Source organism: Berghia stephanieae, chromosome 3 (genome assembly GCF_034508935.2).
Source record: "Berghia stephanieae isolate SIO BIC M18660-M18661 chromosome 3, UCSD_Bste_1.3, whole genome shotgun sequence".
NCBI classification, from domain to species: domain Eukaryota; kingdom Metazoa; phylum Mollusca; class Gastropoda; order Nudibranchia; family Aeolidiidae; genus Berghia; species Berghia stephanieae.
The window spans coordinates 81589708-81617080 of NC_088362.1; the positions used below are offsets into that span (position 1 = coordinate 81589708).

The 27373-nt window shown below is 33.0% G+C and overlaps 1 protein-coding gene across 1 annotated transcript in view; it reads right to left on the reverse strand.

Moving 5' to 3' along the window:
* The window catches only part of LOC144968597 (dynein axonemal heavy chain 5-like), a 98329-nt gene that overhangs the window by 41455 nt on the left and 29501 nt on the right, over window positions 1–27373 (reverse strand). Inside the window, exons 8-43 of the mRNA XM_078907099.1 lie at window positions 26644–26809; window positions 26272–26365; window positions 25870–25968; window positions 25213–25394; window positions 24730–24849; window positions 24231–24432; window positions 23284–23379; window positions 22848–23111; window positions 22457–22522; window positions 21659–21811; window positions 21321–21397; window positions 20878–21029; window positions 20312–20519; window positions 19640–19860; window positions 18934–19190; window positions 18656–18742; window positions 17658–17783; window positions 17070–17150; window positions 16350–16754; window positions 15836–15954; window positions 15246–15545; window positions 14536–14776; window positions 14169–14295; window positions 13654–13726; window positions 13162–13315; window positions 9950–10146; window positions 9172–9241; window positions 8465–8593; window positions 7902–8039; window positions 7223–7447; window positions 6573–6745; window positions 5690–5868; window positions 5104–5291; window positions 4546–4740; window positions 4007–4249; window positions 392–691 (exon numbers count right to left, since the gene is read on the reverse strand). Of these exons, the coding sequence (XP_078763225.1) occupies window positions 392–691; window positions 4007–4249; window positions 4546–4740; window positions 5104–5291; window positions 5690–5868; window positions 6573–6745; window positions 7223–7447; window positions 7902–8039; window positions 8465–8593; window positions 9172–9241; window positions 9950–10146; window positions 13162–13315; window positions 13654–13726; window positions 14169–14295; window positions 14536–14776; window positions 15246–15545; window positions 15836–15954; window positions 16350–16754; window positions 17070–17150; window positions 17658–17783; window positions 18656–18742; window positions 18934–19190; window positions 19640–19860; window positions 20312–20519; window positions 20878–21029; window positions 21321–21397; window positions 21659–21811; window positions 22457–22522; window positions 22848–23111; window positions 23284–23379; window positions 24231–24432; window positions 24730–24849; window positions 25213–25394; window positions 25870–25968; window positions 26272–26365; window positions 26644–26809 (6107 nt within the window). The remainder of the gene's footprint in view (window positions 1–391; window positions 692–4006; window positions 4250–4545; window positions 4741–5103; window positions 5292–5689; window positions 5869–6572; window positions 6746–7222; window positions 7448–7901; window positions 8040–8464; window positions 8594–9171; window positions 9242–9949; window positions 10147–13161; window positions 13316–13653; window positions 13727–14168; window positions 14296–14535; window positions 14777–15245; window positions 15546–15835; window positions 15955–16349; window positions 16755–17069; window positions 17151–17657; window positions 17784–18655; window positions 18743–18933; window positions 19191–19639; window positions 19861–20311; window positions 20520–20877; window positions 21030–21320; window positions 21398–21658; window positions 21812–22456; window positions 22523–22847; window positions 23112–23283; window positions 23380–24230; window positions 24433–24729; window positions 24850–25212; window positions 25395–25869; window positions 25969–26271; window positions 26366–26643; window positions 26810–27373) is intronic.

Genomic DNA, 27373 nt, shown 5'->3' on the forward strand with positions numbered 1-27373 from the left:
TAAAGAATAATGGGCGGAGTTGTCGTAATTAGGATGGACAAATGGAGGAATTCGATTGGGCGAAAGGTAATGGAAAGATGTCAGAACGAAGATAATCGTGTATTCTGTAGCTCAAAAGCGGGTGGAATAAGTTTTAGTGATTAAGAAAAAGCAGATAAGATAGAGAGATGACTGATAAGGAGAAAGAGAAATATAGAGAAGGGTACAGGGTCGGATAAAGATATATATATATATATATCTAGAGAGAGAGAGAGAGAGAGAGAGAGAAAGAGGAGAGGATAGAGGAGAGAGAGAGAGAGAGAGAAAGAGAGAAAGAGGAGAGGAGAGAGGAGAGAGAGAGAGAGAGAGAGAGAGAGAGAGAGAGAGAGAGAGAGAATAATATACACAATACCTTTTTGGTTTTGTGAGTTCTTCTCCACAAGGTAGAGAAGATACCATCAGTCCAGTCATTGGTAGCGACATCAAGACGCCCAAACATTTGAGGGGCAGTAATGGCCTTGGGATTCATACGCATCTCCTTGTGTGGGGTGCCGCATTCTGTCATGGCCTTCATCAATGTGTGGATACAGCAAGTTTTGCCTGCACCACTAGGCCCAAGAGTCATCATTCCGTGGCGCACACGTTGAGTCTCAAACAGCTGAATGAGTTTGAGAATCCATTGGTCATGGTTGATGAGGCCACTGTCTGTTACCTGTTAGAAGTGTTTTTGTTTAAAACGACAATAGATCATCAGAACTGTATGATATTGCACACGATACGTTTTTAAAGGTAGAAACTGATTTTTAAAACAAATCACATTTTCATAAAACGACGTCTAATATATTATGCTTGAAAACTGACATCATCAAAGAATTTTCTAAACGTCAAATTTTAACATTTTGTTGCACAGAGTGTGTACTAAAAGAATATCAGTTAAGTGCATTTAGATTTAATTGAAAATTGACGAAGCAAATTTTCTTGTTTTGATTTTATTGAAACAGTTATTTAATAAATTTTATCTAGTTACAAAGTAAGTTATATAGAAAATGAAATGTCAAAAACAAATAATTAATAAATCTTACAAAAATAGAAAACCATGTAATAATAATAATAATCTTTATTGTCCAAATTAAAGGCAATTCATGTGAGGTAAACAATGCTCAGTTTGGTTCATGGTATGAACATCAACACATTTACAAATACAGACACAGCCATACACGAACATACACGCTTGCACATTGTTTCTACACGTGTATACAAAAGAAATGAGCGTACATACAAACACATATATATACATACATACATACATACATACATACATACATACATACATACATGCAGACATACATACAAACCAGCATATCATCGTATATGCATGCCTACATTCATACATACATACATACATACATACATACATACATACATACATACATACATACATACATACATATATACATACACACAGACACACACACAGACAGATAGAACGATACGATATATTTGCTGGGACAGCAGATAACCATATTATAAATATAGTGTCTTATATTAAGAAGAAGATGGCAATGATTGTGATGATGATGATGATGATGATGATGATGATGATGATGATGATGATGATGATGATGATGATGATGATGATGATGATGATGATGAATGACTACGATAATGATGATGATGATGATGATGATGATGATGATGATGATGATGATGATGATGATGATGATGATGATGATGATAACGACGGCGGCAATGTCGATGATGAAGATTCACGACACTGCTTCTCGTTATTTTCATTGGTTGTCTCATTTTTCCACAGAAGATTTGTTAATTAATTTTATGGCGGTTGGAATGAAGGTTGTCTTATGTCGATTTGTCCGACATTTTGCTTCTAGATACCGTCTTCCGGAGCGCAGAAGTTGGAATTTTTCGTTCAGCGGATGCCTCTTTTCGTTGATAATGTTAAAAGATTTCTTCTCAACTGCATTAATATAAGTTGTGTCAAGGCTTCTAAGGTCTGTGTTAATTATTTTTGAAGCCTCTCTGAGGGTTCTATGTAGTTTGGATTTTTCTTTTGTTCCACAGCTTCCATACCACGTTGTGATGCCAAACGAAACGATACTCAATATTAATGACTTGTAGATTTGTATCATGGTCTTTCTGTTCACATTGAAAGACCTTAATTTTCTGAGTATATACAAGCGCTGGTTACATTTTTTGATGACATTGTTGGTGTGCGATTCAAATCTTAGACTGTTATCTATAATTACACCAAGGTATTTAAACGTTTCAACAGTTTCAACCGCCTGATTGTTAATTTTTGTTATTTGTCTTGCTCTTTTTCCTATTTTTCTGTGATCAAACAGTTGTTCCTTTGTTTTTGTTACATTGAGCTCTAGACAGTTATCGGCACACCATTTGCTGAATTTACTAACTTGCTCAGTGTATTTAAATTCGGAGACGGAATCATTGAGCAGGCCGAGTATTGCGGTGTCATCAGCATACTTGATGAGTTGGCAGTTATCAAAGCTAGCCACACAATCGTTTGTATAGAGGATGTAAAGTAGAGGTGAGCTTACACACCCTTGTGGGCATCCGTTTGAAAGAGTTTTTACTGATGATATATTTGAGCCTACTCTGACATGTTGGGGGCGATCGATGAGAAAGTTGTTATACCAGTTGATGAGGTAATGGGGAAGGTTTAGAGCATGCAGTTTACTAATTAATATGTTGGTTTTCATGGCATTAAAGGCAGACGAAAAATCGACGTATAGGATTCGGCAGTAGTTGGCGGGTGAAACATCCAAGTGATTTGATATTGAATGCATCACTGTGAGGAGTGCGTCTTCCACACTAAGATTTTGTTGGTAGGCAAACTGATATGGATCAAGTATGTGTTGGTCATATATAAATTGCAACAGCTCTCTTTTCAGAATCTTTTCCAGACATTTCATAATAATTGATGTTAAAGCAACAGGTCTATAATCATTCAGCTGAGTTGGTGGATTCTTTTTGGGTACTGGAATTATAGTCGATGTTTTCCATATAATTGGGATTTTCTGTTCATCTATTGAACGTTGGAAAATAGGCAAGAAAGGGACAGCTAGTTGGTTGTTACAGTTTGAAATGAGTTCCCCACTAAGTCCATCTGGACCTGGTGCTTTTTTCTTTTTACATAATTTAAGAACATTGATGACCGCCTCTTCTTCGATTTCTGGCGGAGGAGACGTATTTTTTGTTATGATATTAATTTTTGAAAGTACGTTGTCAATGGTGTCGAATCGACAGTAAAACTTATTTAATTCCTCGATATTCATATGTGTGTCATTGTTAAAATCTGTCTTTTTGTTGTTAACGCCACCCATTTCTTTAATCATCCTCCACGCCTGCGATGCATTTGAATTTTTAAGGTTTGTTTCCATTTTATCTTTATATTTACGTTTTTCTTCATAAATTACCCTCTTTAATTGTTTTTCTGCCTCGTGCTGCTTGTTTTTGTCCCCACTCATATGAGCGATTTTCTTCATATTTATAAATAACTTAACTCGTTTGTTGACCCAAGGTTTGTTGTTGTTAAATATTTTAATCCTTTTAGTGTCCACGCACAAATCACAACAGAAATGAATATAAGACGTGACAACATCAACCCACTCGTCCAGTGACATGTTATCAGACATGAGTTCATCCCATATTGTGCAGTCAAAACAACCTTGGAGTTTGTTTATATTTTCTGTTGACCAAAGACGAGTTTCTTTCACAATCGCTTTATGTTGTCTTAATTTAGTTTTGTAGGTTGGAATCAACAACACACTATTGTGATCTGAATTTCCTATTTTTACTTTTGAACGCTTCTGTATGAATTTTTAATATTTGTATAGCACAGATCCAGGGTTTTATCTCGTCTGGTAGGAACAGAGACGTGTTGATAAAAAGAATTTATAGGAGGGCAGTGATTGAAATCACCAAGAATTATTACGGGGGCATCAGGATGTTTTCTTAAAAAATTAAATGATACATAATATATTCTGACCTTTCTCTCAATGGCAGCTTCCATTTCAGGATATCCGGCCTTGTCAAGAGTCATACCAGGGAACAGATCTTCAATCAAAGACATGAACAATGGTTCGTCTTCATCGACGAGCTTGGAGAGGTTCATGTCTCTCAAGACTCTCATCACAATCATGGGCTCTCCATCTTCTGGGTTGGCTCTCTTGAAGGCTCCAAGGGTTCTCAACACAGACAGGATGTTACGAAGACCAAAATCATAATGCACCTGTGAGAAAATAAAGATGTAATGATGGAGTTAACATTCCTCACTTTTGCAATGTGTATTATTATGCAAGCGTGACATTTTATCTATGGGCGATAGTCTAGTATATTTTAAACAAAGACCTTTGAACAAGTTCTTTAAAACAAATTAATATATAAAATTACAATGGTTTAATTATTCGTTGATTTAATGACAAGAATCGTGAGTTTTTTGAGATTATAACTCCTCGGTAAAGGGTATTCTCTCTTTAAAATTTTACAATATTTTATTTGAAAATTTGATATCTGGCATAGTTTTACCTGCTTAGACAACTGTTCCTCACAGAGTTTGTACAGAGTGAAGAACTTCTTGGACAGAACAATGTTTTGTAGGAAACCACAAGAGGCCAATTTGACTCGAATAATAATGGCTCTGTCTGGCACCATCATAGCCACTGTACGGAAATTGATCTTCAAGTTTTCTGGCAACTCTTGACGGCCGGCATAACCAGGATTCTATGGAAATAATCAATCAAAAAATATTAAAACATCGTTGTTTGGGAAAATTATTTTAAATTGTTGACATGCTTATTTTTCTTATAGCCATTACTCCTTAATGGGATATTTTTTAAATCCCAAAAATAGTTTTTGTGGAATCATATATGAAATGACAAATAGAATTGTTGAGTTTACTAGATTTGAAAATTGTTAACAAATTTTTAAATTGACTAAATGTCAAGATTTCTTCATATCTGTTTTATTTTTATTCATCATTCAATCTTTCTTTTTTTTGTTTTTTGTTTTTTGGGTTTTTTTGCTTATATTTTACTCCTTTTTAATAAGGATCATATAGACTTTATCTATTAAACTCTTCTTTACCATGGTCAAGAAAAGACCAAATTCAGGATCCAAGTCAACATTGTCGCCATCAGTGAAGATAAACTGTGTCTTCCTTTCCTTCTTACCCTGCAGGACAATAGCAATCTGTTGGGCAGCCACAGACAACACAGGCAGTTCAATACGATTGAATTCATCAAAGCAACCCCAGGATCCAGACTGAGCCAGACCTTGTGAAGATTACAAAGTATTACGTCCATAAATACACATGTTGAAAATTATAGAAATATGTTGACAACTATAATTTTAAAAGAAGTATAAAGGCCAGTCAAATGATAGTATGCCATCAAAACTGTTTATAAAATCTGTCTTCAAATCTGATTTCAACCAGAAAACTATATTTCCAAACCTATATCTGTTCGTGAAAGTGTTATTAAAAAGTAAGAAATCCATGCTAATCATATTTTGTGTCAATTTCACATGTATCCTTTGTGAAATGTTGAAAGGTAAAACGGAACATTTCATGTAAATGGAACATTATTAAACAGTACTGGCTAGCTGTCTTTGTACATTTTATATAATTCACTTATTATCGTAACACTAACAATCAACAGGACTATGAACCAACCTTTGTAAATACGACCCAGTCCTCTGTAATCCATCTGATCGGAGCAGTTGAAGACGACAACGTATTTTCCTAAACAACGTCCCATGTCTTTGGTGGTTTCAGTCTTGCCTGTTCCAGCGGGACCTGCAGGGGCACCTCCTAGAGCCATTCCCAAGGCTTGAGCAAGTGTGATGTAGCATCTGTAATTGGGAAAAAATTCAAACAACAATTCAAGCAAGCTGTAAGAATTCTACTTTTAAATGGTGATTAACTTTTCATGCGTGATTAATTTTCTTAATTTTTATGCACTTATGGCCTCTCTCTCTCTCTCTCTCTCTCTCTCTCTCTCTCTCTCTCTCTCTCTCTCTCTCTCTCTCTCTCTCTCTCTCTCTCTTTTTTTTTCTCTCTCTCTCTCTCTCTCTCTCTCTCTCTCTCTCTCTCTCTCTTCTTGGTTTAACCATGAAAATAAAAGGCTTGAATCATCCCAGCCTCGGTTATTTTGAACATGAACCAATCCTCCTCTGACGTCTCTACAGCTACAATTCTTGTCCAAAAATCATTTCACATATACTATATCGGTGACTTAGCAGTATTATTTCTCATCTTGTAACAAAGTCAAGCAATGTCTCAGATCGGGACCATTAACACACAAAAATAGTTGGCCCTGGCATTGTGTCCATGGGTAATACTATTGATAAATATCATTCCATGCGACTCATTTGTAGATGAGTACCTGAAAATAGGCAATGGCGGAGTTTGTTATAAGTTTGAGCTAATACAAAGAGACACTCAAAAAGTGATTTTAAGAAATAGAAAAGGCTAATGCCTGCCTTGTTAATGAGTGTAGTATATTGCGCTTTATAAATGTTAATATAATTCTATTTTTGAAAATAAACAAACCCACCTGTCAGTGAGTGGAGTAATGACCAGTCTGTCTGTGCATCCCAAGAATTCCATCATATAAGTGAAATCTACATCAGTGATGGAAATGGTGCATGCGTCAAAGTCTTCCTTGTAATAGAACCTGGACTGTTTCAGCCATTCGAAATCATTCACAGACTTCACATGCATGCGCACCTGAGAAGAAAAATAAAGTGCTCATTATAATTATGGGATCGAATTTTGTCCACAAAAATAATAAATTATCAACCTGTTCCTTTCTTTATCGTTTCAAATTTATTGGTATTCTATAAATTATTTTTGAATAGATAGAGTCGTATATGTTGTTTTTTATCCAAAGGTATGTCCTTCTTCCTCTGTCAGTAAACGGCTTGCCAATAGTCTTTATAGATGTTTTTCTTCTGAGTTTTGTTGTAAAGAATCCAAGTTAACGTTTTAGTAGGTTTCATCATGGCATAATACACTGCTTTCCAAAGTCTTTGAAGACATTTTCCAAATTTTAACCAACAGTCCAAAATATCAGGTTTGAAACTAGAAGTGCAAATAACAGATATGAAACCATTTTTGCCAGTATTAGATTATGCCAAAATATATTCCATTATTTTCATGATAAAACAACCGCAGTTAGAATCTTGATTATAAAAGAGTCATTACCATATCGTCGAAAATATCTTTTTGATGCACATGGATGGTGATAAGCGTTTCGTATTTTGTCCTCTCCATTTTGGTCAGATCTTTTGTCGTCTGGTCGATGAGCAGATTCAAAATTTCCAAGAATTTCTGGTTAGTGTTCTGCATAATCTTCTTGTCTGTTCGGGCGCTATTCAAGGCTTCCTCTGAATCACGCGTCCAAATCATTTGGATACCAAGAAGACCAACCTGTGATGAAAGTAACATTTAAACATAATTATTAATTGTGATTAATCATGCTTAATCATGAGCATAGATAGTAATGCTAAAGTAACATTCATAAACTATCTTACTTAAATTATGTTGATAAAACAGTGCCAGACAAAGCAAAAAGAAAAATGCAAGAAAAACATTTTTAGAAAAAGAAAAACGCCAGTCGATAAAAACTTGTTTCTAGGGGGAGGGTATTGTATATTTTTTCCCCTGTATTTTTCTTTCTTCTTTGCCTGGCACTGCATTATTCATTTTTTTTTCAAATCTTTGTCTTACACCAGTGTCTGCTCCCATTCCTTTTAATTTACGGTTTCTAAAAATGTAATTTTATCATTTTGAATTCGAGCTCACATTTTAATATCTATTTCACCAGGACAGACTATTTAAGGAAGAAAGAACGAGGGACCCTTTTCATTAATATATAATGTACCTGTGAGGGGAATGTGTTTTCGAATTCCAAAAGGTTGAATCCCTGGTCCTGGATGGTGACAGCTGCCATTCTGATGATTCCATGCATTGAACGACGTCCGACACGTAGCAGGTCAGCTAGCCATGTCTCAACATTACCCTGAAAGACAATTGAAAAAAATGATTCTAATTACATATCTCATTGCACAAGTGTTGAAGATTTAAAAATTATAACTGCAAGCAAATTTATGATTTGACTTTCTTAATAATCAACAAAACACAATGAGTTATTGTACGGACAAATATTAAGAGGGGAGTGAAAACGTTCTCCAAACAAATCTAAAAATACTTCTTGATATTAAAAGTGAGTTGAAAAATAGTTTAATGATCATCAAATGGTGTATATTAGATTGATAGAATGTAAAATCTTTTATAGCATCACTATAAATTGCATTTTTATTCAAAAAGACGAAATGTTTATGAATTTTTCTTTTTAAAAAACAATCGATTTACATTAGGTGTAAAAAAGAAAAGTCAATTTAATACATCTGGTTAGGTTGGAATAAGAAATAGTTAATGCCCAACCTGGGCCATGACGGCTTCATCGAGATCAACTTTCTCTCCCTCCTGAGAGTTAATGGCCAAAATCTTGTCATAAACTTTTTCGTCAAAGGTAACGAGTCTGGTGTTGTCAAAGACGCTGAGCAGATGATTCTGAAAAGATAAAGACCTCAATGTTAGATTTTTGTATCAATGTTACACAAGAAAGTTTAGTTTAATAAACAACGGATTCATTATTATGATTATCAAAATCATAATCTTCTTCATCACAGTTTTTCATTTTCTTGCAGTAAAGGGATTTTCACTGCATTCTAGCATAGTCAAAACCGTACTATTCATTTATTGGATTAAATGGGATATGACTAATAATACATGCTGAGTCACATCCACATGGAAAATGAGTTAACATTGTCAAGCAATCTATTGGGTACATTAAAATCAACAGAGAAAATCGGAAGTTTCAAAACATTCAATGTTTTGCTCTATGAGGCAAACAAAACAAGTATTTTCCTCTTTGAAACACTTAATAAATGACTCCAATTGGAGATCTCTCTGAATCATGAAAATAGCACTTATAACATTTTGCAAGTCACCTCCTCAAATATGAAGAAAATAATTTGTCAAACATCACATTTTTTTTCATCGAAGCACACATTCAAGTACAACTCGTGTTAAAGACTTCTAGAAAGTTTATCTATAAAAACACCAACACTATACATAAAAGTGTTTACCTGGATAGTATGTGAGTCACTGGCTTGACCGAGAATCTCCAGCAGTGCAGGATCAGACACAAAGAAGAATCTGCAGATTACAAACGTGTTAGTCGTTATTAATTTTTCAAATTTCATTTCGTTGTGCGGCTATGTTGTCTTGTGGTATAACACTCGATTTCGGATCGGAAGGTCCTGGGTTCGGGCCTCGCTCGGCACATAGTTGAGTCCTTGGAAAAGGCTCTTTACTCACATTCTCACACCGTAACCAGGTGCAAAATTAGTACCTGCTGTCTGAAAAATTGTAATTTTGCCTAACAGGCATCATGTCTCGTTCTACAAGTTACATTATGCTTTTGGTCAAGGACCCTTTGTAAAGAGCTTTGAACACGTTTAGTGGGTGTTGTGCTATAAAATCTCAATTCTTTTTTAAATTGGGGGGGGGGGGGGGGGGGTGGGTTGTGATTTTTTTGTCAAAACACCGCCATTGGTTGATTTTTAACGTGTTATTTGTTTTTACTTTCAACATGATACTTATGTAAATGTAAATAGAACCAAACACACATGAACTTATTTGCAGATCTGATAACCGCACGCCATTATTGGCTTAAACATTGTAATAATTGGCAATATTGTGCGTTGGTTTTAGAGTATTTCCATTACAACAATGAACCCATAACATCGGACCTGCAAATATGCTCACGTTGAACTACATAGCATATTAAAAGTGACTCAGATTTCATTCATTTTCAGTGATAAACAATCGAGACCAATCGACATGAAACAATCTATGACATACCTGGGGAATAGCAGTCTCTTCTTCTCAAGGTATCCAGTCAAAGACTTCTGACAGATCTCAAGTTGTTCCAGAAGATGAGGCAAGAGTTGGCTCAGAGTGTCGTCCCCTACACAGCATTGCACCACGTTGGAGTTCTCATGAGCACGCTGCATGATCTTCTGCCATGACTTATCAATATTGGAGAAACGCTTGGCTTCCTGATTTCAGCGTAGATATGAGAAAAAACATGTGAGTAAATATTTCCGAATATCATTCCTGTTTTTTAAAGATACAAGCCCTATAATATATCAGTTTTATTTTGAAATTAATTTTGATTTTGAAATTTAATTTTGTGAAAAAATATTTGTGAAGATAGTTGAATTTGAAAATACCTCTTTAAAGATTGACGGTAGATTGTTTATAAAATTAATAATAATGACATAATTTATCAAATTTTGATTTTATTAGGTGTATAATTTACCATAATGTTGTTATTAAATCTTATCTATTTCAAAAATATACTTATTATTTGTCTCCAACAACATGATTCTTTCTCCTATATGATAGTAACTTTCAATATAATATATATATATATATAATATATATATATATATATATATATATATATATATATATATATGCAAGGTATGTATTATGTAGTGTGATTCAAATACGAATGGTTAATACTAATTGTTTGTGATGGATGTTTATACCATTGTGTGAAAGCCATGGATTGTTTCTCACGAAATTTTTATCGTTCTAGTACCGAGTGAACAACTAACAAATCACATCAATTTATACAAATTTGTAAGACAATTTCAATTTTTGTCCAAGTATAAAAGTTACATGTCAAAGTCAAACCCTTCTTCATCTAGAGAATTGTAGAATTGAGAAAGTGTATTATATTAAGATTGTTGTTGTCTGATGGTTTGAGCTGTGACTTTTCTTTTTGTACAATATTTATAATAATAACTCTTAGTTCAATACTTTAAAGCCTCCGACTGTCTAGTATTGGTTGGAAATTGATTGTGTTGAAATAACTTTTGATGAGGAAGAAGTTCTGTTTTACAAGAGAAACAGGAAATACATTAGGATGGGGCTTTTTGTATTTTACTCGAGGAAACATCAGAAATGGGAGATTGTCAGCAAGAGATGCAGACGAGAAAAAAGATCGAACATGAAATAACTGTTGCCAATGAATTTCTGAAGAGGTTTGCAAGAGTTGGAGAATATCCGAGATAAATAATCAGGTCAAGTTTTTGATATGGGGAGATAGATAAATATATGTAATTTGAAGATAAAAGAATAAAGGATAAACGACATACATACTTTCAAATATTTTTTAAAGAAACATTTAAAAATTATTGAAAAAGTCAGTTTGATGACGAAAACGGCCACTTTTGTCCCGACAGAGTTGTTGGCTTTCAGGCATCCCGGTATATTCGAGTAAGGTTTTTATGACATGCAAAAGGACAATATATTGAAAATGTTTTTACGATCTCTGTTTGATTTTGTTGGTAATAGGGGATCAATATGAAGAGGGAAGATGATAATCTGACATAAAAACAAAGATACAAATAAACAAAAAGTAGAAATTTCCTGTTATGGGAATACTACCTTTATCCAGTCCTTTAACAGAGGTATGAATTTTGGGTTTAAAGAAATATCATCATTTTTTTTTCAAAAGCATCAGATTCTTGCCATTTGATTCATTTTAAAAATTCTATATCAAAATATTTATATCAAAGCTCATATTCGATTTTTAGAATTTTTTCCTAACAAATGCAAAAAGAAATAAATGTACTTAATATTGTTTGAGAAACCCCGAATTAATATTTCACTATAGTGAAGATTATAATATTTCCAGTGATAATGATAAAGTTTCCTTATCATGATTACTTTATTCAATGAAAACTGATCTTTTGCACACATTGAGATGCACACACATAGACAATGATAGCCATTAATCTGACATCAATAAATATTTCACTGAACTCTTACTAATACTTATATCAACTTATCTCAGGAATTCTAAATGCCACTCTGTCATATTAATGTAGTAACGTGATTCAATGTTGGAATTCTTATAGTTTGTGAACATATAGATTTTCCACCTACCTTTGGCCAAGTCTTAAAAGTTTTGAATGATCAGATAGCAAATTAGTGATTAAAGCAAGTAGAATAGTGATAAAAATATGTAACTCTAGTGCTTTCATCAAACGTCTGAAAATCGACATTTCATGCAAAACAAGTAACCTCAGAAAAAATTCTTTGATGGTCTTATTTTATCCCTTACTGAAAGCGTAATAAGTATTAAAATATCTAGATAAAGCTATATAAACCGTTCCAACCCAAACTACATAATTAGAAATAACGTGTGGTAAAATGTAGCTTACTTTGACTGGGATATATGAGACTTCGAAGAATTGAAAAAAAAACTTGGTCGGAAATGTTCACTCAAAGATTCTATTACAAACTTTAAAAATTTTATTTTTATAATATATGATTAATTGATTATTTTAAAATAGCAACTCAATTTTAGATAAGTTAGAAAAAAAACTAATCTGAGATTTTCAATTCAATTTAAAAAAAAAATAATAACATGGTCAGATAAAATGACAGCTATGTTTTTTCTTTCGAAACTAAGATTACCAAATGATAACACAGGCAAATCTCTCTGTGAAAAAGCACATAACTAAGATTTCTTGCACCAAATTCTGCAAACACCAGTTTGCAAAAGAACAAAAATTAGATTTGCACAAAAGCTTGAAAAGGCGTTTTAATTCGAAATTGAAATCTTTCTACCGAAGGTGAGTTTCACACTTCTATTCCACAAAAGAACATTTCTGCCAAAGACATGACATTAAGAAATGTGAGCGAGCTTAATTCAAATTTAGGCAGAAATATTAGTTTATGAAATTTTTGAGCCAATTTGAAACTCAGGTCACGTCAAATGGAAATAGAAAAACGCTTGCCGCCTACTCATGAGCATGCAATAAGGAAAGAAGAAAAAATGTTATGAATAAAAAATGAATATGCTGAAAATAGTTGTCAATATCTGAAGAAAGAGCTTGCCAATCCATTATATTTCAATTTATTGTAAAAGAATATTTTGTAACTTAAAATGTTTATGTTGAATTTTAAATTTTCACTGATGCAGAATATAGAAGATAGATGCAAATTTATTTTTATCCTGTTTGTTTTACCAAATGAATGTATATATTCTGGCTTACTTGAGGAAGTTGCTTGGCAATGTCGCCACCCACGAATACAGCCTCCAAATATATCCACAGGTTCTGCACAATCAGCCAGTTTTCAATAATTTCCGTGGTTCCAGTCAGCTTCTGAACCCACTCTTGAATTGAGGGCTTGAAAGGAGCGTTGTATCTGTAAATTGTCCAAATACAAATCGATTAAATAACATGTTAAAGTTCACTCCCCTTAATGACTAAATAAAGTGTCAGCACGAATCAAATTACAAAACAACTTAATTTGCGTGGAAAACACTCCAATATTGATCAAATTCTTAAATCATCCAATTTATATATAGGTACACCGTGGAAGTAAGAGATTTAATAAGACAATCAGCAAGTTTGCTATATTGGAATAAAATATTTTGACAGGAAATGCCTAGATATTCTGTGTTGTTTTAACATACATCTTTTAAGGTATGGAGAAAATATCATACTTCTATAAAGGACAATAACATCAAAATAAAATGTTACCTGTTACTAAGTAAAGCTCCCAAGACCATCAAGCTGTCTTCCATTAGAGCCACAGTTTCAGAAGTTGTGTCACCTAAAAATAGAAACGATAATAAGATCTGAACCTTCATGAAAAGAAAATGTATTAGAAACATGTCACAAGTTTATTCACAAACACGTTCTTATTGTAGTTTTGATATTATAATTATACCACCTGAACATTATATATAAGCTAATGCCATGGTCAAAACTTTCAAAAAACATTTCATACATAGTTTGGAAATGCACAGTTCTTGTACTGGGTAATGTCAGGTTAAAAAGAATATCTCGTTACTAATTTAAAGTTTACAATCAATTTTCATGAAGAGTGTCTGGTATATATTTTCGTGACAAATTATCTAAGAATTCACACAACTAAAATACTTAAAATATATTATTCATGTCAAACACGCAATCGGTTTGATTATATTCTCTTAAACGTTAAAACAGGTCAGTGATGAGGTAGGTTTTAAAAGTATTCATGTAGAGGATTTCACCTTTGAGCAAAAGCTCTCCACGAGTTTTGAAATTGCCAAATTGGAATGTCTGAACGCTCCAGTCGCTAACAACTCCCTTCAGTTTGGCTTCAATGTCCTTCTCTTTCACGGCTGAGATGCACACGTCCTATTGTGGCACACAAACAAAATGTTATGTAAATATTATGAAGGAGTAATTAATTTTGTATTGCAAATAAAATTTTACATGATGAGAATGAGTCAAACAAATTTCTATGTAATTTTTCATTCAAATTACATTTATTGAGTCTTACCCTTGATAAATTTGGGACAAAAGTCAATAGTGACTAATTAAATAACATTTTTTGTTTCAATATATTAATAAGATAACAGCATTTTTAAAGAATACCTCAATATCCTCTTTGTATTGCAACAGAGGAGCCTTCATCAGATCTCTCAAGAGAAAACCTTCAGATTCGACATCAAATGAGTGCCCAGTAATTTGTGCAATCCTTTCCCAGTGTCTGGTCTGCATGGCTTTGTTAGCCATCATTTCCAAAAGGGGACAAGTCTCATTGAAATCGTCAATGGTTTTACGCAGCTCTTCATAGGCTTGCCATTCTTTCAGAGCCTTTGGCAGTTTGCGGCATCTGCAGTGTAAAATAATTATTTAGAACATTCTATAAAGTGAACTAAACAGATAGGTTTAATTTAAAAGACAAAATATCATTCTTTTATACGCAACATTTTAATTTGTATTATAATAATCTCTTAATGATTACTATGATTATAATTTCGCGGTTTTTTTAGATTCGTATCGTCACTGGAAGGAGTAAAATGCGATAATTTACAACGATCGTGATCTCCATTTTCATTTGAATTCTTTCAATAAGGCTTGCGGTCTATGAAAATAGAGTGTTGGAATAATGGATAAGTAAAAACTGTAACATAGCAGAGAAATGAAAATAGAATAACATTACAAATTCTAGTCATAACAATTTACACAAAGACAAAACTCTTAGGTACAAAACCTGATCATCTGAATGATTTAATGGTCCTCATATGTAAAATATCTAAATGTAGCATAAAGAAACAACGATCAAAATTATATTTCCCTACCTGTTTTGGAAGTCCAACAATTCAGAGTTAATCTTCTCAATATCAATTTCTGACCAAAGAATATCGTAGTAGCCATTGACATTTTCCAAGACAGCATTGTACAGCTGGTACAGCTTTTGCAGCAGATTCAGCTCTTTCTTGATCCTCATAAGGTCTGGATACTCTGTGACGGGAAGTCCAAACAGTTCCTCACCACCAGAATAGGTAACATATTTCCTGTACAGTTCATCAAAGCGGGCCTGGTAGATATTCAGACGATCTGAAGCCTCGCGTGGATGAATTCCATCTTCCATGGGACCGCTGTTAAAAGTAAGAGAAAATACAGAAACGGGTGTTCATTATATAAATGGATGGGAATGAAAAAAATATTTTTAAAACAAATATTCAGTAATATGACTCTAAATTAGAGAGATTATTGTTTGTGACATGGTGATATGTATAGAACTATTTTTACTCTACTTTAAATGTCTTTAATCAAACTTCTGAACCAGTAATGATCTAAATGTCATTATGATAATTGCTTAAATATTACTTTTTAATGCTGAAAAATATGACAAATAATACAACAAAAACTTTCTTAAAATACTCACGCAGTGTCATATGAACCAACAAAGTCAGCATTGCTGACGGCAAATTGTTCCACGCCAGCCAGAAGATCGGACTTGAAGCTGGGCTGGATCTGGAGAAGGTGCTCTTGCACGTGGATGAGCTGAGATAATCAGAAAATAAAGCATAGAATGGATTTCTTTAGTAAATAGGTTTATGCTTATTCTTGCAAGACAACAGTATCGTTATTCATAGAAATAACCTATGAATCATAAAATGAAAATAATTATGAATAATGGAAAGATTTTTAAAAAGTAATCAACCAGTGAGTATTCAAAAACTACAGATTTAGCCACTTCGCTCTGTCACACTAATCTGTGCAAAACAAAACAAAATAATACTTTAGTATTACTAGTTGAAGATAATTACATGTTTTATATATATATATATATATATATATATTATATATATATATATATATATATATATATATATATATATATATATATATATATATATATATATAAACGGAACTTTTATGTTGCCATTGTCACTTACTTGGTGATTTAGTTTTTTCCATCCATAAGACAAAGAATCCACTCTCTCGGCATTGCCATCATTGAAAAAGATGTTGTATCTACTCAGAAGAGCATATGTCTCTTCTATAGGCGTGATGGTCATGTCAATTCTGATTTCATTCTCACGGATCTCATGAAGGGCGGCCATAGCAGCACGGACATCGTCCAAGTCCTTGATTGGTCTGGACAACTTCTTCATGAAGTTGTCGATGAATTCGGTCACCTGGTCCATCTCTGATCCACACTTGTCGTTGAGGGCCTTAGCATAGGCCATTTTCCAGTTGCGGGTTTCTGTAATAAGTGACATGCGCAGCTTTTCTGTCAGGAACAGCACCGAGCCAACTTTGAAAGACGGGACTATTTCTTCAATGTCCATTTCCAATTTCTATGGAAAGACATTGTTAAGAATTCAAGTAAAAGTAAAATAAAACATTAATGACAACAAATTTATAAAAGTGCATTGTCAACAAAATATGAAATAATACAGGAACAATATTAGAAATCTATGTGGATTTTTAAAAGTTTCAAATAGTTGAAAGCAAAAAAGCCACTTTTAGTTACAAATTATACACAAAGAAACTATTTAATGGAAATATCTTAAACTCAAAATCAAATCTTAACTATGATTGGAGACAGGAAAAAAATCCATAAAGAGACTAATTAAGAGGCATACACACGAAAAATAAATTTCAAAACAAACCTGGTAGTAACGTATCTGTGCTTCAATCTCAGACATGATTGGGTTGTTGCTCATAAACTCCTTCACCTTGACCTCTGGTTCCTGTTTGTGTTTAAAACAAAAATTTAAAAAACCGAGTCTCAAAATTTCTCAAACTTGTATACGGGGCCTATAAATGTGACATAAAAGACTATCCCTATTTTAAATCAAGTATTTCAGTTTCATAATACTTCAAAGTTAAACTCTACAACTATCGATTTATCACTTTCAAATACATAATGTATACGACTGACTTATAATTTTACATCATGAGTTAAACTGTAATAACGTCGTTCTCTACATGTACAGGTTTGCAGGTCTGATAACTAATATTGCTATGGGCTCATTGTTGTAATGGAAACACTCTCAAACAAACGCAAAATAGTGTCCATGACAAGAAGTGTAAACCACGCCCATAATTGCACTTGTTATCAGACCTGCTAATTTGTATACTTGGGTTGCACTTGATGAGGGTGATGAAAATAATGAAACACTCTCTCGAAACAAACAATTTTAAAAAGAAATTCAAAGTCAAGTTGTTGAAAGGAATAAAAATTGATATTATCTTACTTGAGTCCAGAGTTCCGAGTACCCTGTGAAGTTATCCAGCGACTCTTGTACATCTCCCTTGAAAGTGCTGATAATGGAATTCAGCTGGATCACAATTTTCACAATATCCTTGTGCTCATTAATAACCTACAAAACAGAATCCATCAAAAAGACATTAACAGAAATGAATATAACAACATTTTAAAAATATAAACAATCAACGGTATGACTCAAAAACCTTCCTCAGCCTATAACAAATACAGCTGGAAAAGCAATAGTAGTTTTGACTGTTTTGTTTTGTTTTGTTATTAGTTGAATAAGGGTTTTGGGCTCGAACCACAGCTTTTAGCAGCTTAGTATTCACGTCAAACTCTTTTAAATTCCTATTTTTAAAATTCGATACATTATAGTTACTATATTGATAATTCATAACGTTTTGAGGGTGTATAGCGTCCTATATTGGGCTGTTTGTGTCTTCTTTATATGATTTATTCTAAGAGGTTGCTGTGCAAATTCTAGCGTAAAGAATGTTCTTTTCGGATAAAAAAGATATAAATTGTGCAAACTACTTTGATGCCTTATACAAATAATATAAATTTAAATTTATTTATCAATTAATACCTTTAGTTTTTTAAAAAATAACTTTTTATTTCACGGTTGCCCTGATAATCTTAATATTTAATTTGACAAATTTTGCTCTACATTTGGTTTTTTAAATAGCAAACTTAAAATGCATCTGCTGAGAGAGTATCCAAACTATTAATATGTGACTAATCTTGTCAAAATGGTAGATATTTAATCGGGATGATCTGACTCTTAGAATTGAATTTAAGCTTAGATCATAAAATCTCAGTTAAAACAAATGCCGTCACTGAAAAGAGTAAATTTCATTTCTTTAACTTCAAAATATTTGCATTTCTTAGTTCTCATCATTGTGACTTTATTTATAAAGTTTATTCGACATAATAACACAATGAAGCGATAAGTTACATATTTTCTTTCTGTCGAATGGTACTTACTTTGTACAAAGGTTTAATCTGGGTGGAAGCTGGCCCCAGTTTTAGAGCTCCTTCATCCTTGTCATCCAAAGCCGCCAGCTCAGCTTCCTGTAAATAAAATAAAACAAAATCAACTTTATGAGACATAAATATGTTTGTACGTGATGAGAAATTGATAGAAAGCTTTTGTGACCAAGAATGTTCTTGCTTCTGCCAAAGTTATTTCACGTGTTTTAATTTGTCTTCATTCTAAATTGATATTATTATTTAATTGTAAATTAAAAGTAACCATATCCAACCTTCTGTTGTTGTCTCTGGTGAAGGATTTGATGCTCCCAAGCATTCATGTGTTGAGATGCCTTCAGAATGATCTGAACTCCTTTGCTCAGCTTATGCTGTAGATCATCAAGATTGGGACGTATTACCACATTGGGAATCTCCAGGACGACATCCACGCGGAACAATGGTGGCTTGGTGTCTTCCTTGGACTCATCACCAATGGCATAACGGTTTGCCTGGAGACGACGTTTGATGGTATCCAAGGACAGACGAGTGCCTGAAAAAAAGAGGAAGAGAAAATTCATTACGGATCAAAGTTAAATTTGATCTTGGTGATATTTCATCAATCAGAGAGAACTGAATTACAATTACTGAATTATTGTAAAGCGCCTTTGAAAACAAGTCAATGGATGTTGCACGCTATATTATTATTTTTACAAAAATGGGGAATTAAAAAAAAATTGTAATAAGATTAGATATCATTTTGTTTTTTTCATCTTGATCAGACAAATAGTATATGTTATAATCTATGCATTGACATTAAAAGAAAAACAAATTATTTCTTTAACTTATCTTAACTTGTAATTCTTATTTCACCTCTCTATCCCCATTATTTCATCTTCTATTAGTTGCAATACCAAAAATTCATTCTTTCACAGAATCAAGGAAAATAGTTTGAATCATATCTAATTATAATTCTGTACATTATTGCAAAAAGGCCCTTACATTTGACCAAAGCCTCGGTGTTCCTCTGGGTGAAATAATTTAGGAGACTGTAGTAACAGCAAGGCTGGCACTCTTGACATCTCTGCTTCTTGTTCTTGGTGTCAGGCTGGGCACATGGGTAGCCTTCTTCAATGGAAATTCCCTTTCTCTCTTCTGGCTGGAGGTTAGAACGGAGGGTGTCCACCAGTTCGTTGACAGCCGACTCCACCAGTTGGCTCTGACTAAAAAAAATATTGTATATATTTTAGATTAATGTAAAACAATCTACTGTAACTTTCTAATCACTGAAGTAATTTATGGAAAAAGATGAGTAAACTTTTAAAAAGAGTTGTTACTTTCACTAATCTGAATTGATACGGATGTTTCTGTTTAGATTGTTTACAATCGACATTATGTTGATAAAAATGTTAATGAACAGATGAGTAAATCCGTCACTATATTTTCTCTATTATCTGTTTAATCTCTGACTTCACTGTGATTGAAAATCGAACAAATTTGTTCGATTTTTCCTTTCATAGCAACTCGAAAGAGTTATGTTTAGTAAAGCCCTGTTGTGTCACATTTTAGCTTTGTTTTTGTTTTTCCTGTTAATCCTTAATGTTACATTCAAAACCTCCAATTCTAAAAATATCATCAGGCGTTTAAACACAATGACCTACACACGAAACTCACGTTGTCAGGTATTTTGATGCCGATTCAACAATATCTGTTGTCATCTCCAAGAATTTATCAGCTGTGACAGGTTCATCTTCTGGGAGATCACACAGAGCAGTAATGGACATGTCCTGGAGAACAGCTTCAATACGACAGTCAAGAATGTCTTTCAAAGTCTTGGACAGCTTCTCTAGCTCATTCATGGACTGGTAAATGTTCATGATGTCTGTCAGGTGGAGTAAGAAAAAACAGAAAGACATTAGTATTCTATCTTTAAAGGAAACAACAAACAAATAAAGTACGGTTAACTTCTGAATTGAATTAACCTTATTATCTTTAAATCAAATGTCTCAAAAGGTTGGCAAGATATTGAATTTTATAATAAATTGTATACTTAGAGATTTTACAGACACATAGAGCCATTATCTTTAATAATTCATGAGTAAATGGAGCAAAAGAGCGTTTGGACAATAATCGGATCAAAAAGGACGACGACAATTGCATAAATATTAAAACAATCTCTAATATGATTGAAGTCAAACTCTCTGGGAGATTGCGGGGGAAGATACTATAAAGGTACTAACAAGCGTCAACATTGAGGGATGTCCATGTAAGAGAGGAGATTCCAGGCTTCAGTGCTTCATCCACACGGTTCATGAATGGCTTCATGAGAGGCAGAAGTACAGTTGGGATGGAGGCGACAATGCGTTGGTATTCAACCAGCATTTCCTGGAGACTGATATTAAAATATCGAAAAATATGCATATAAGTTTTATTGCCTTTTCGAAAAGGAATGTTAGAAAGAAATCTAGTATGATTTGCTACCCAAAAAATGAGTAAAATTAGGTTTACCGACAAAAAATTTATCAGAAAATCTTTTTTTTAAGCATTCAATTTTCAAACATTGAAATAAACTAATTTGAATTCAGTATAAAAAATCATTGGTAAAAAGGGAAACAAATAGCTAAATTTTAATGATTTTCTAGTAAAGGAAAATAAAATAAATTTTAAAATAGGATATACTAACGCGACTTGGTTTTCTTTAATGATTTCCTCCTTAACAATCAGCTCCTTGGCCGCATCTGGAATGTCCAGCATCATCACCTAAATTCAACGACAAAAATAAATTATAGTATCAAAACTATTTATTGATTTTATCGGATCAAAAAACGCATGTCTACCAATATTTTACTGAAAATATTTTTTAAAACAATCTTGAGAATAAAAGGACAAATAGGTGGGATTTTCCTGCTTTCATTTATTTTATTTTTTTCAACACTCCACAGTAATATTTTACGTAACATGGTTTAATAATCATACTTTAGAAACAAGATAAACACTTGGAGAAAATGAAATGATTCCAACCTGCAACCACTTGGCCTCTTGAATGAGTTCCATAACTGAGAGGTCAAAGTTGACGAAAAGTTGTCCTGATTCTGGGTGTTTGACAAGCAATGAAGCATTCAGGCCTGATTTAGCTGCCTCCACTGCCCTGTACCAACCACGATGATACAGCATCTAAACGCAAAATTTTGAAATATTATAAGTAAAGCATTTCTATTATAAAGTGCTTAAATGTTAATTAAGTTTGAATGAAATTAAAACTATTTCTAATGCATGGACTATATTGGAATCATTATCATTAAACTAATGATATTGTACAATAATAAAACACCAACAGCATAATGTTATAAATAATAATGATGATGACGATAATGATAATATTAATGATAATAATAATAATAATAATAATAATAATAATAATAATAATAATAATAATAATAATCATCATCATCATCATCATCATCATCATCATCGTCGTCGTCGTCATCATCATCATAATGATTAAATAATAATAATAATAATAATAATAATAATAATAATAATAATAATAATAATAATAATAATAATAATAATAATAATAATAATAATAATAATAATTAAGTACAACAATGTTGTTTGGATTATTTGTTTAAGAATTGTGAAATAAAAATGTAAATATTGACATTTCACTCCAAAATGAAATAAAATTTGTAAACAAAGGACATGTTGACTTCTTTATGATATAGAAAACTACATATATGTTCTCGGTCTACATGCAAAAAAAAAGTATACAAAAATTCGAATGAATGATATAAAAGACAGTATCTATCCATGCTTTACCTCATATTCCAATAGTACTCCAGCCATTTTGTTGAAATTTCTGATCGTCTTCTTGGACTCAGGATTCTGAAGAAATAAAATAAGATTTCAATAAGTGCCCTGCATAAATTTCGAGGATAAAAAATACAATTGTCATTATCTATTGACTACAATAATATTTGCTCTGCGCATTATTGCTTTAAGATCAGTCCAATTCAACATACCACACGACTCATAAGATTCTTTTATTACTTTCTAAAAAAACAAAACAAAGTATATTACGATTTGTATTTATTTAAAATTAATTGTAATAAACAGTTACTCTCCAAACAATGTGATGAATAACTTTAAAAATAAAAGGTCATTATTAATACTCAAATCTAGCAAAAACAATTTTTATAAAAATACCAACCTTTAGAATCTGTGGCTTATTCTTAAAAATCTTCATTGGTGTTTCAATCTTTCTGTACAGCTGCCTAGCCCAGGCAATTTTACCAGCAATGGGAGGCAAGTTTCTTGGGATCTGAGGATCGTTCTTATGTTTCTGGTAGATTTTACGAATCGACTCCAGGTCACGGCCATACAAGGTCATGACACGCATGTATTTGTCATTGAGATCAAGTTGGGCTGCATTGATGGCCTCAAACTTGTCCAGCAGTTCAAGAGCTTTCTCGGTCTGTTAGAAAGAAAAAGAAGCAAAATGGATCTTTAAAGGGTTTTGTTGGTAAGTGAAAAATAAGTCAATTTTTTTTTCAAAGTAAAGTTAATATTTTCTTAGAATAAACATAAACCACTGCACTCACATCAAATAACAAAATTAACACGTGACTATTCAATTTACTACTTACGCCAAGAGACTTGGAGAACCAAGAGTCCATGAATGCTTGGATGGAGTTTCTTAGATTTTCAATCTGGTTCTTGAATTCCACATAATCGCTATCAAACTGTATAGACAGAATACAAGGTATAAGTAATCATTTACTAACATTGAATATCAACAATATCCAATGTATAGATAGAATGCGCTTGGCCAAGGAGTTCACAACATTGCCATCCGGAAGTATAACGGACCAACACACAAAACTCTGTGTAACCATGAACTTTTATAGTCTGGTTAATACAGTTTAGTGAGAACAACTCACAAACGCGGATGGCAAAAACAATAACAAAGGCCTGAGTGACGTCATCTGCATCTATCTATAATTTTGTTAATCTGATGAATTTGAACGCTCTGTAGAAAACAGCTAAAGTTTCTGTATCATCTTGAAACATATTTATCCAATTTAGATTGTCTTCTTTTTCATATAGACCGACTGACTGAGACAAGTTAATATTACCGTTAATTATTTTTAAAACAAGGTAGTGTTTTCCTCAAAATGGGAGTCTTTTGTGTATTTTTTAAGTCTTTAACATTGCCTGACAGCTTAGCTATTGTGAAGTTCGAGGTTTCACCTCATTTGGCGTTTATTTATTGCTATATCTAAAGGGATATTCAATATTTTTTACAAAGTTTCATACGTCCTAGCTTTTATTCCATAGAGCGGCAACCACCCAACATTTTCGTTTGTGCATATATTTTCAAACTAACGAATAAATAGTCATTCGAAACATATCTTCTGGCAGTCTTCTGTACTATTCCAGCTTTTAACAAAAAATGGATTTCTATGATGCAGTTCCTTATTGAGCAAGCATGGTCTAAAGTTCAAGTGGAAGAGATTTTGATTTTACTGTTGACTTTTCTAGCAGAATTTTGCCCTAACTTTATATCAGTATTGTAAATGAATGTCAGATTTACCTCACTCTTTCGGTGATCCAAGATGTCATAGTTTTTCTTCTTGGTTTGATCCACCAAAGTTTTGTACCTGACGATGATGGTATCGATACCCTCAATCTTGATTGTGGGTAGAGCTGCAAACTGTTCCATGGTATTTATCATGTCCTTGATGCGTTCCAAACGTTTGCAGAAAGTGTCGAACTTGCCAAAAATGTAGTTCTCGCTGAACAATTAAAAGAGATAGGATGTAAAATTGAAAATATTACATTCAGGCAATAAGAAATTAACCCTTATAATTTTTAAATTATGTAAACAAACAGAAATTGTCGCTTAAAGATTACATATGAAGCAGTAAAAAAGTTAACAATGTTCCTTTAAATTGCAAATCCACTAGCTTCAATTAAAAAGGAAAGTTTCACTTGAAAATTCGTCATAGATTAAACAAAGGTTTCTTAATAAAGATATCAAATTGTAATCGGTCTAATTCAAATTGCAATTAGTGGTTACTATCTCTGCTTACCTAAACTCAAACTGTCTCTCGTTAGGAGTTTCTCTGAGCTTTTCTTTGGTCTTTTGGAAATGTCTTTGGTACTCCGTGTTCAGGTGGACACACTCGTCCAGTCTCTTCAGGAGTTCCTCTCTGTGGATGTGTTAAATAATATATTTGATATGAATGATAATCAGTTACATACTTATTTAAATGGGGGAGGGGACAAGGAAGCAGTAATGGAAGTACACTCAGGCACAAGATTTTAATCTTTTATGCAGTAGGAGAAAATTATGAAAGAAATAAAGAAAACACCATTTATATCGGTCTCTCTCATTTAAAAGAAATGTCTCTGCTTCTCTAAAAACTTTGTTTACCCGAAGCGTATAAATTTAATACCCCAACCAGTCAATGCAAGTCATTTCTTTTTGGTTTTCATTCTTTTGGGTAGAAGGGGTATGGGGGAAAGGTTGTTTTGTTTACTATTATATTTATTTAAAGGACATATTTGTTTACCTTGGATGTTCCCAAATCTTTGAAACTCCTTGATAGATGTAAGCCTTGCATGTTGTAATCATCTGGTTGGTGACCTTAACAAAGAGGGATGTCATACGCTCTGAGGTGTTGTAATACTGAGATATGCTGTAAATCATCCTGATGGCGTTCATCAAACTTGGAATGTGCTCAATCATGCTGGCCTATGGGATGTAGGAAAATAATATGCATTAAATCAATATTGTTCACTGCTATTAAATACAAAGGGATACTCGAGTCATTTTCACTTTATTAAGTATTGCATTCAAAATTAAAGTCACAAATTAAGGAGCAGGCACTGATGTAAGATAAAGATCTGAAAAAGGCAGGCTGATATTTGGGATGTCTTTTTCATGTCTTTTTCTTTCTTGCTTTGTTTGGCATTGTCCTTTTTCACACTTTTTCAGATGTTTCAAAATTAAGTAAATTAATGACTTTGAAAATAAAAAAGAATAAATTTTTTACGAATGATTTCATTAAATAGATGTCCACTGACTTACGTATCTCGAAGTGTGTGACTTTACAATTACTATCACATAGATGTCCACTATTATATCTTGAATCACACATATCAAAAATGTGGTTTTCATTAACTATTGTGACTCTAGATTATCTTTCTTCGTTGCAATATAAACTTACAGGGGTACATTTTACAAGAGGTCCAAAGAACTTTTCCAAAGTGTACAAGTATTTGACATTGTCTTTGGCCTCATTAGCTGCATCAGTGATACGTCCGTCCTGAAAAAAAAGAAGCAGATTAAATCCCAAATATTTCTAATTTGTAGTTCTTAAAATATGCAAAGGCGGAATTACAATTTTAGCATCCGAAAATATGATCATCTGTGTTATTATTTTAGGTTGCTAAAATACTTTTCACTAAATTCAGAATTTTTATAGCCATCGCTGTGGTCAAAGTCTTAATAATTATTTTCATGTGATAAATAAAATACATGTCTAAATGATAAATAATTGATAATAATTTAATACAAACTTTCTTAACTGACTATTGAACATTGGTCAAACAATTGCATGAATTCTTACCAGTTCTTTCCAGCGTTTCAGTGTCTTTGATTTTGCGACTTGGAGAACTCCCAAAACTGCTTTCACTCTTGGACTTTTCATTTGCTCCAAGAGGCTGAGGATTTTATAAAAGTAAATTGAAACCATAAATGTACACATGAGAGATAGAATATTTTTATTCTTACATTTTCATTTACTTTGTCATAAACATGGCTAATGCTATGTTTTTAATCAGTAAGCTGTATAATTATTAATGATTATAATAATTATTTTGTGTTGTTATTGGGTTGTGAAAACTTGTAAAAGGGTTTTGAAAACCTGAACAATCCCTCCACTTAGTTACAGAGTTGAATTAGATATTTTAGTATCACTTTTAGAAGTAAGATGACCCACTTGTTGAATTTAGCCATCCTGCTCTTCCAGTACGCCAGCTCAGCAGTTGGACCAATGTCATCAGCCTCACGTCGCATTTGTTCACTTTCAGCAAGAACTTGCTCAATTTGCTTTGACCATTGTACCAGTAACTCTTCTAGCTTTTCCAAATTTTCAGAGTTGCTTGCTGCAAATATATAGAAAGCATAACGTGCTTGTAAAACATAATGAATTTAACAATGATAAAAATGAGAAGTTAACATTCAAAATCTGCAAAGACGTATTGTCAGCATTAAGGGAAAGCCGCATTTTTGTCATTTATTTAGTGACTCAAAGAGAAAAATACTTGCTTTGTTTTCCTCAAAGAACAATGCCCCTTGTGTATTGAAACGTAAATTTATTCCTGGTGATTCTAATGTGTCCAATAGATTACTTTCTTGAGAGCGTTAACTCATTATCTATCTGGATGTCACTTAGCAGGTCTTTAAGTGACCTCCTCAAGCATTTTGTTTTAAGTGGTAACCGAATCTAGTTTCATAACTCAGTGTTTTTCAACCATTATGTGCTTTCATTTCTCTCCTCTTTATTTAAACGAGGACATTAGCTGTTTTCTTTCATTTAACTAACGTAGCTCACGCAACCGCTTGAGATGAAATTGCCACTTAAGAATTGATATCCTGATATATCCGCTGCACTGCGGCTGACGCCTTGGTTTTTCCTGTCTTCTCTTGGAATAGAGCCTAGAGACAAA